The sequence below is a fragment of the Nansenia antarctica genome, assembly GCF_963989245.1.
Source record: "Nansenia antarctica genome assembly, chromosome: 14".
NCBI lineage: Eukaryota > Metazoa > Chordata > Actinopteri > Argentiniformes > Microstomatidae > Nansenia > Nansenia antarctica.
In genome coordinates, this window is record NC_137684.1 from 4,646,707 (window position 1) to 4,657,571 (window position 10,865).

Below are 10,865 nucleotides of genomic sequence, written 5' to 3' on the forward strand. Positions count from 1 at the left end.
ATGTAGAGCTACATCCAAAGCCTGTGTGGGTACCGGATTTTCACACCCTACCAGATTTTCCGGTTCAACCTATGATGACCGGAACCGGAAAAAAGGGGAAAATCTGGTACCTACACCGGCGGTAGCTGCGTCTGGCCCATGATCATAAGTTAAGACAGTCTTTTTCTTCTGAATTGATGTTATTCTGGGGGCGTGTACTGTGTCCATATACTCTGTCTATCGATTTAAATGAGCTGGGCCTATTCACGAGGACAGTTCTTGTATATTATGCTCTGAGACATCTTACACAGCAATATCAGACCATCAAGATTCATTGATCCATTAGTTAATCTACAGGCTACCAGCAGGGGGCAGTAAAGCACTGTTTGTACTCTAACTAGGGTGGGTGTTTCGGGTACTCATAACCAAACAAGTCCCTGTTTTACTTTTGAATTGTCCACCTGTACAGACTCAGGGAACCTCAGGGAAGCACAGGTTTGTCCAGTAAAACTCACCCTAAAAAATGTTTGCATTTAATTTGAACCCCCCCTCTCCACGCACGCATACACACACACACACACACACACACACGCACACGCACACGCGCACACACACACACACACACACACACACACACACACACACACACACGCAGGCACACACACACACACACACACACACACACACACAACCCAATAGACTCTCAATAGATAAGCAAAACATTTATCAATAGAAAATTATTTGAATTAATCTAAATTAATGGGTAAACGGCTTTACAAGTCTTCATTTCAATGGCTCTAGCTCTTATCTACAGAATTCTTATGGGCGCATCCCTCCCTCATAGGTCGATTCTGATGTTTATACTTCAGATTACAGCACATATTTCACGTCAAAGTCTGCTACGGCGCAAACTAACCAGAGTTCTTAAGAATGTGAAATCAGCTCGCATGAGGTTTTGTTTGGCAAATACAGGAAGCAGTTAACATGGCTGCACTGCTCTTTGATTGCGCTGCCGCATTGAAAGGGTGTTTTCTTTTAGGGATAATCCTGATTATGGGAGGATCCCGAGGGGAAGCGGAGCTCCCTTTCAACCAGTGACTCATTTCCGCAGCCTGCTGTATTTCAGTCAGACAACAGGGTTGTCCCCCGTTTCTCTAAACCAGAGAGGCCAGGCTGGTTTCTGGATCTGACCCTTGACCTGTTCAGCGGGAGATTCTCAAGCCATCAACTTGATTCTCCTCACAGTTCTCTGCTCTCAGGTCCTCGTGGTAACAATGCTGAATCATGCGTCTACCTCAGAGGTGGACGTGAGAGGGGCTCTGGTGGGGGAGCTTTGAAAAAGGAGCCAATAATCGCATCGGTTCAGATTAGACAGGAAGCTGTAGCCTGGCTATTGCTGTTCCAGAGTTTGCACTATCTAAGAGTCAACAACATTTCCAGAGCTCTCTCGTTGCAGGAAATACTGTAGGCCTGTATGTGTATCAGTCAGGCTGTGAAGGATGACTACCTTTGTCCTGCCAGTTGATAAACCCTAATTAGAAAGTGCAATTGGGGGGAAAAACTATCTCCAGGGGTGTAACTAGGTGCTGTAGGGGTGTAACTAGGTGCTGTAGGGGTGTAACTAGGTGCTGTAGGGGTGTAACTAGGTGCTGTATCTCCAGGGGTGTAACTAGGTGCTGTATCTCCAGGGGTGTAACTAGGTGCTGTATCTCCAGGGTGTAACTAGGTGCTGTATCTCCAGGGGTGTAACTAGGTGCTGTATAATCCAATAAGAGACATAATGTGATATGTTGTTGTTACATGTTTCATGCCAAGACCCCCAAAGTACCAAACTTTGACCTAATTCTCAATGAATTAATGATGGTTCGCTGAGCGATTAAAGAGAGGAACAATTGGTTTCTGACGACACGTTTTACTGCTTGCTTTGTCCCGACTCTCATTTTCCACTTGCCCTGAAATTCCACAAAGCCTTCAACTCCATAATGCTTTCAATGCCAAACAGTCAAAACAGGAAGCCAGACATGAGTGACACCACTTCCCAAAAGGTCATCTAGATTCTTAACTGTTTGCTTCCCATTTTCACAGTTAGATATTGCGGCAAGTAAGAGAGTATTAAGTAGTAAGTATTTTATGTAGATCTTCTCTTCAAAGACTATCCCAGCCTCATTAAGTGAATACAAGGCCACTAGCCTACTTACTGTTATCATCGGATGTTCATCCTGTTCAGTTGTAATGGATTCTGTTAAGTTCAAACAAAACAGCGGCATTTTTTAATGAGAAACTGCATGGTGTGCTCATTTGATTTAGTTATCTATTCCTCCCGGGTGGGGGGGTGGGGGGGGGTCATGGCTTACCAAAAAAATATGAAATTAGAGTAAAGTGTTTCTCATGTACCAATGTGATTAAAAGGAATCTAGCAAGGCCAGAGAGGGGCTCTCCTGCCAAATGATGACATGGTTTCTACGATGCTTTGTGTTGTGCTGTTTACCTTTTATCAGCTGGAGCCATCTGCAGTCAGGCAGTCTATCAGGGCAGCCAAGTGAGGGGTGCCATGGGGGGTAGGAAGTGAGCACCACAGCCGCCCCACCCCCCCAGGAAAGCATCTCCACTGGCTTACTGCATATCCTCTGGGCCTGGTGTGTCAAATCCACAGGAAATAATGGATGTCTTGCGGGTGTGTATCACCATGTCGGCACCAACTGCACAGCGTGTGAGGTTTTAATAGTGTCCCAAATTGTTGTTTTTCCAGAACCTCTGGATATCTTCTATGGCACTTCTTAAACGATATTAAGTGCAATTCATTTACTCTGTGTGAAATGAAATCATAGTAGGTTGCATAGAATGTATTAGAGTATGTTCTATATTTATTGAGATTTATAGATTTATATAGAAACAAATGTGATATCAATTGGCAGAATGAGTCATTAAAATAGTACTATGCTTAGATGTTTCTGTCAAAGCTCATGCCTAGCTAGAGTTGTGATCTTCTATCTATGTACTGCTCTCTCTCTATCTCTGTCAAGCTGCTTCACATCCAGCTGGCACAGGGCATAGCTGTGGCTGGCGGAGATAGAAATCGGAGAACAGGCTCATTGTAATGCATGGAGTGGAATGAGGAACATGATACCATTCCTCATTCTATTCCATGCATTACATTGAGCCTGTCCTCCGATTTCTACCTCCACCAGCCTCCCCCGCTGTGCTCTTTAGCTCCCTCTCTCTATATCTGTCCACTGGTCGTACATAACTGGGCACCAGTGTTTAGCCGCGAGGTTTGTTCGGCCTACATTTAGCATCTGCTGGGGGGGAATCCATTCGGCCTACCCTTTACGTCTAGCCTGAAGAGCTGAATCTACCCACTCTAGTGTGGCTAGAGATCCGATCGGCTCCAACGTTGCGTTTCGTCATCGTGTAGCCTAGGCCTCAGTGGTGGGGAGCTTTATCTGTCTGCGCAGTCCAACTGCTGTCTCCAGCCCTCCCTCCGACAGGCACCCCTGGGGCTCTGGCAGCAGATAAGAGGAAGGCTCCCAAACGACGTCGGTTGAGGATGGGTGTGAGGACACAGATTATGTAGAGAGAGAAAACGCTCACTTTCTGTGTTTTGGTTTTGGAGAGCCTTTTGAGGAAGTTAGTTTTGACTGAATTACCGTGCTGGTTTAAGGGAGTATACTAGTTATATTCCAGTTCATTTGGTTTTTAGCTAGTTATTAGTGGGCCATGGTATTCTGCCAGCCCAAATGACACTGGAAGCGTCAACCTTACGGTCGCGTTACCTGTGAGTCTCATTTAGGCGCCCACGTGAAAATTATCTATCAGCAACACAGACTACAGTTTCAATGTTGACATTCTGTAAATATCTATATATATATATATATATATATATTTTTTTTTTTTTTTTTAAATCAACACTTCTGATATCTGTTTCAAAGCAGCAACCCCAGTAGACTATAATTATGTTATTCTGGTATATACATATTATGTTAACATCAGGTGAAGGGCAGTATTTTTCCAGTGATTTCTCCCTCTCTCTCGCCACGGTGACATTGTGTCGCGTGAAATGACATGTCATTGGCACGATTGCGAAATATTATATAATATTTATTTATTTATATATAAATAATATTATATAATATATATTATATAATAATATATAAAAACATGCACCACTCTCTGCTTCTCTCTGTGTCTCCCTGTCTATGTGCGCAACTGCGTTCTAGTTATATATCTAATAGCCGTTTCATTTTTCTAATCGCTCATTAAGGACGGATGACAGCAGAGACTGAACCCAGAACAAATCATAATGAAGTGAAATGAAACATTATTTTATTGATGGACATTATCAAAGGCAAACTCAATATACAACAGTCGGCTGCAGGGCTCAATATACAACAATAGGGCTGCAGCTCCGTAGCTATTAAAGAACGGTAGCCATTTCCCCCCCGGTGATATCTTCATTAAGTTCTTGAAAGTGGTTAAGAGACAGAGGTGAAAGAGGGGGAAATAGAGACAGCAAGGAGAAAGAGAGGTAGAGTGCACAACTAACACAACTGCGGGCTGTACATCAAATCAGTTTGAGGGGGACATTTTAATGAACCCAAAACTTGACTGTGAAACTGGACTTTCAAAGACGAGGTTTGTTTCTATGTATCATAGTCATCTTGGTGCGTTCATCAATAGTTCTTGATAAGCACACCTCTGAAAACCTGTAGAACAGAAAACCCACTATTAGAGACGTGCTGCTGAGGTAGGTAGACGCAGCAAACTGTCCAGCAAAAGTTCCACCCTGCACAGGTAAGGTAAGGTAAGGTAAGGTAAGGTAAGGTAAGGTCAGGTCGCTGGTGGGTTTTCGGTGTAAGGCAAACAATCCCATGAATATTCTAACATACAGCATCATTCTTGTTACCCAATACTTGCTGGATGGTCAACCCTTGAACGCGCGGTATCTAAACAACTGACTGACTATCTCCGGAAGATGGATCACCCCACCAATCCGGCTTCAAGGCTGGGCACTCCACTGAGACTGCGCTCCTTGCTGTCACGGAAGCCCTCCACTCTGCCCAAGCTTCCTCCCTCTCCTCTGTTCTCATTCTCCTTGACCTGTCTGCTGCCTTCGACACAGTCAATCACCAGATCCTTCTCTCCATCCTCTCAGAACTGGGCATCTCTGGCACCGCACACTCCTGGTTTTCTTCCTACCTGGCGGGCCGCTCCTACCAGGTGACCTGGAGAGAATCGCTGTCTTCTCCACGAACCCTCTCCACTGGAGTACCCCAAAGTTCTGTCCTAGGGCCCCTACTTTTCTCTCTCTACACCAAGTCTCTTGGCTCGGTAATCTCTTCACATGGGCTCTCCTACCACAGCTACGCAGACGACACTCAACTCTTCCTGTCCTTCCCCCCGTCTGATGTACACGTGGCAACCCGTATCTCAGCATGTCTCGCTGACATTTCAACTTGGATGGCTGACCACCATCTCAAGCTCAATCTTAACAAGACCGAGCTCCTCTTCATCCCCAGGAAAGCCTGCCCTCTCCAAGACTTCTCTATCACAGTGGAGAACTCTACTGTAACCCCCTCCCTGACAGCCAAGAACCTTGGAGTGATCCTGGATAACCGACTATCCTGTGCGGAGAACATTGCAGCAACGGCTCGCTCCTGCAGATTCTTCCTCTACAACATCAGAAGGATACGACCATTCCTTACCAGAGAGGCAGCGCAACTCTTGACCCAGGCACTGGTCATCTCCCGCCTGGACTACTGCAATGTACTCCTGGCTGGGCTCCCCGCATCAGCCATTAGACCTCTGCAGCTCATCCAGAATGCTGCTGCCCGGCTGGTATTCAACCTCCCCAAATACTCGCATGTCACCCCTCTCCTTCGCACCCTGCACTGGCTCCCGATAGCAGCTCGCATCAGATTCAAGACCCTGGTGCTTGCATACCAGGCAGCTAAAGGGACAGCCCCTGCCTACCTGAAGGAAATGGTAACCCCCCAAACCCCTGCCCGCTCACTCCGTTCCTCCACCTCGGCTGGCCGACTGGCCCCACCTCCTCTACACAGCAGTCGTGCTGCCCGATCACGTCTCTTCACAACACTGGCTCCCCGCTGGTGGAATGAGCTCCCCACGGCTGTCAGAACGGCAGAGTCACTACCCATCTTCCGTCGTAGACTGAAGACCCATCTCTTCAGGTTACATCTTAACTGCTCCTCCTGAGACATCTTCTGACCCTCACCACTACGTCTCCTAAAGACACCTGCTTTCCCCTCTACTGTGTCCCTAAGAACTTCTATTGCCCCCCTTGTACTGTTTCTCTGTTTCTCCAGTAAAAAATAAATAATATATATATATATATATATTTTAGAAGAAGGTGATAGGAGAAGGTTTTTCCTTCTATCAGTGGCCCCGGGCCTGAGCTAGATTACTCTTCCTGCAACGAATGGTGGATTGCTGATTCACATGCTTAGTATTCAAATGTATTGATTGTAAGTCGCTTTGGAATAAGCCGTCTGCTAAATGCCAAAAATGTAAATGTAAAAAAATGTCCACAGTTTTATTACAAACGCTTAAGGAACAGTCTATGGTAACTTCAATCACACACACATGGTTAAAACATGACGTTATGATCTCACGGTCTGACGTCATATACCTGATAATTAGCACATCACTGTGTGGGAAATAACAATTGGTCCTGGTCCAGACTAATGTGATTTTAAAGGTGTAGGACTTTTAAACGATTTGCTCCTCATATCTCCCAAATAATAACAAACGCATGACATTTGACACGTTGTTTGCCATTAAGAGCAGCCGAGGTTGAACTCGTGACCCCCAGTTTAGTCACGACTCAACTCCAATCATGCATGAAGGAGCTTAGCTCAAGCTTTGGCAGGCTATCTGTCGCTTTAAGAACCGATTTCCCCCCATTGTCAAACAGTCGTGAGCAGGAAGAGGCAGACGAAACCAGAAACCGAGGGGCCGAGGGATTTAAAAACACGATGCCGCAATAACGACGAATAACGGACCGCAGGAATAAAAGGGCGCACTGAGAAAGCAGCGACACGCAGCTCGAAGCCTTTTCATTCTAACAAGCAGCGGACTCATCGGGTAATAGTCAACGCCAGACGCCTTTGAATAATTACATGCACTTATGAGGGTAATATTAATGTCACGGCGGTATATACATTGCCTCAGGAAATGAGAATAGCGTCCATCACGGTAGAGACATAGTCACATGTCACACTTGCCCTGTGATGCTATTTGGATGAATTCATTTTGATGAAAATATTGGCAGATATAAAAGGAAGACAGAATACGCGCGCAGCTGTACGTTATTTTTTATTATAAGAGCAGGTGCAGTGCGTCTCTAACCCGGAATCTGCCGTGGTAGCCTACGAACGCACATTGGGACTGCTCTGTCATTGTGACTGCTCTGATCACAGAGAGCGGACTCTGATGGCTGTGGCTGAACAACTTGAATGTCACCATTAAAGAATTAACCATCGTTCGGGAATGGCTTCTGCAATTGAGAGAAAGACGTTGGAGGCCAACGAGTAAGTAAGCCAAATCGTGACGTTAGAATTAGAAGGTTCTATCTCCATTTTTGTCAAAATTTAGTTTTCTACATAATCTGATCCATTAGGTGTTTATTAATGCCTGTGTGGTGTTATTTTTAAAATGTTGACATGTTTTAGTTAGTAATTAATAAAATACAAAGGTTCCATCTCATAAAACATAATGGAATGTAAAAACTTTGACGCTCAATATCTCTGAACTGCCCTAAACGGAGATAGAACCTTTTCATTCTAAGATCACGAAATTATATAGCAATGTTCTTTTCAAAGGAGGTACAGTATGAACCTGTGATGTTTAATCCAAGGACACACGATGCCTTCAGTGATGACTTATGGTGCTGTAGAATATGGTGGTCTACTGTTGTGGACTATTACACAGTAATCACATAAGAATGTAGGTTATACAGGTAACAGTTTCCTATAGCCATATTGAGAAATGGGACAATTTGACCAACTTGGATGAAAGAAATATCAACATTGCTAAATTACAAACGTCAACATACATTATTTAACAGTTTGACATTGCATAACATTGTTTTGTTTTAAATGCAGACCATAGAGCACCCAATTGTCCAACCAGATTACTCTCTGTTGATAATTGTATTTACTTCTTGACATTTATAGCCTGACTTATCTTATCTAAAAATAACTGTTTGTCTAGTTTTGTTTAAAGTAACTTTTTTTTTTTTTAAATTGAGTATAACGCCTCACTTATATGGCATGATGTTTTTTCCCATATCAATTGTATTATACATGTAAGCAAACATTTCCCACACATTCTCTCACCACTATGATCTAATGAAAGTGGTCATGAAGTTACTGGAGCATACTGCAATGGCTCCCTCCTGTGGGTTACACAAGATTTGATAACATCGTATTTGGAAATATTGAATTAAATGACTATTGTACAATGAAAACATAATTACAGCAAGTTATTTTTGGTAAACCCTCAGATAGTTATTTTTACAAATGTTATGTTGCATTATGTGTTTGTGGTTCATGTTTAATGTCCATGACTCAAATCAGACTGTTGAACCCAACCATACATGTATTAAAAGCCGTTCATTATTGACGCCAGAGTGACAGCATCTAGGCTGTTCTCATTACCATGTCCTCATGTGTGTCCCCTCTCTACTGTGGCCACAGGGAGCCAGTGGACGAGGTCCTCCAGATGCCCCCGTCCATGCTGAACTGCGGTGGGTGTCAGCAGCACATCGGCGACCGCTTCTTCCTGAAGGCCATCGAGCAGTACTGGCACGAGGACTGTCTGAGCTGTGACCTGTGTGGCTGCAGGCTGGGGGAGGTGGGCCGCCGGCTCTACTACAAACTGGGACGCAAGCTCTGCCGGAGAGATTACCTTAGGTACCGTATGACACCATGCTGGCCAATCACATTTGCATATTATAACATGTCATGTATTATATATATATATATGTATATATATGTTACGGTACATGTGGGAATACGGTACATGTGGGAAAACTAGGGTTAGGGTTAGGTGCTACATCGACTTGGTACATGCTGGCATGTCTAACTCCAACCCTAATCCTAACCCTAACCCTACCCCTAACATTAACCCTAACCGTAGCACCCTAGCACCTAACCCTAACCCTAGTTTTCCCACATGTACCGTAACATATATACACATACACACACGTGACAGCAGCTGGTGAAACCGGGAACAAGTCGCCAACCAATCGAAATGTTTTTATTCAGAATCGTTTATACGTACTGTATATACATTTCAATATCAATGACACACTCGCTAGTCAAGCCAAAATATTGCAACGCAATGGATTCGGTGAGTAATCCCCACTACTACCTAGTTAACGTACATTGTAACACATGTTAGCAGGCTCACAAACAAGCTGTGTTAGTTGACTAGCGAGTGTGATTGATTTTCAACAGTGCTGAAATGTATTTACATTTTTCGGAATAAAAGTCCGAACATTAAATCGGCTGCAGACTTGTTCCCGGTTTCACCAGCTGCTGTAACATATACAGTATATATACACACACACATATGTGATTCTTCTCAAGGTTTGAGGAAGCTTATAATATTAGCCACTGTACTACTTTGTACTCTTTTGTACACTTTTTATGACCTATAGTCTGATTCTCCCTCCTGTTCTTTAAATGTCCCCAGGCTGTTTGGCCAGGACGGGCTGTGTGCTTCCTGTGAGAAGCGGATCCGTGCGTTCGAGATGACCATGCGCGTGCGTGACAAGGTCTACCACCTGGAGTGCTTTAAGTGCGCCGCCTGCCAGAAGCACTTCTGTGTGGGAGACCGCTACCTGCTCATCAACTCAGACATTGTGTGCGAGCAGGACATCTTCGAGTGGACCAAACTCAACAACAACATGGTGTAGAGGAAGGACTCACCACGTCCGCAACGAGAGCATCCCCATCTCACTGGAGATGGACAGGAAGATAATGGATCCTCAGACTAAATCGCAGCAGTATTCAGCCTCAGACAGGCTTCATTGCACCTCTCATGTCTGCCAAAGGTTTCTCCTGGTCGAAAGGATGATGTCATCACTCCACTGCTGTCTAAAGGAGACAATGTGAAGGCTCCACTAGCGATGAGGGAATGTTAGTTTGACATTATCTGAGGGTTCCACCCTTTTCAGTGCAGAAACAAAAATGCAATGCTTTAAGGTATTCATGCAATAATCCCTGTTTCTTACATATGTACAGTGTATTTTAGAGATTAGATGATTTAAATGAACTAAATGTAAACACATCTACCTGGAATTTGTTGCGGTCAAACATTGTTGCATCATCTCCCAGAGAATGATCAATTTAAAAACTAGTTATCAAATTGGTGATATATTTTTGCATTGAATATCGAAACATTTTCTGCAGTTCATTCTGGAGTAGCCTAGTGAATGACTGTGCCGGAACTGGTGTCCAGAATGAGCCGGAAACACCTCTTACTGACCAGAGAAAGCTTACCATATGAATTCTGCTGGCTTGAAATACATTGTTTTCAATGTTTATGTGTTTTGTTTTTGTAACTGTTCTGTTTTCAAGAACTATTGGATATTCTAATTATCTGATTAAACAGACTCTCATAAAGAGAATTATAAACATAAGTAGCCTATGTATTGTTTCCTTACAGAGTTTACATCTACATGTGTTGTGAGGCTCTTATTAACAGAGTAGGGTGTGAGATTCACTTTCCAAGTTCTAAACAACATCCTCCCTAATAATAATCTAACCCCCCTAAATTAACTCGCAGTGTTGGACATTAGCTGTTGGGTTTCTGAATGCGTGCAATATTCTGTGAGGCAGCAACCAGACAGAAAGGCCAAATCA

At 43.9% G+C, this 10,865-nt stretch overlaps 1 protein-coding gene across 1 annotated transcript; it reads left to right on the forward strand.

The window, feature by feature from the left end:
- The first annotated feature begins 7,037 nt into the window (after positions 1-7,037).
- On the forward strand, positions 7,038-10,606 carry lmo2 (LIM domain only 2 (rhombotin-like 1)). Its single transcript, XM_080545063.1, has 3 exons — positions 7,038-7,526; positions 8,694-8,909; positions 9,694-10,606. Exons 1-3 carry the CDS (start codon positions 7,486-7,488, stop codon positions 9,914-9,916), a joined length of 480 nt encoding a protein of 159 aa, XP_080401189.1. The 5' UTR covers positions 7,038-7,485; the 3' UTR covers positions 9,917-10,606.
- The last annotated feature ends 259 nt before the right edge of the window (positions 10,607-10,865 follow it).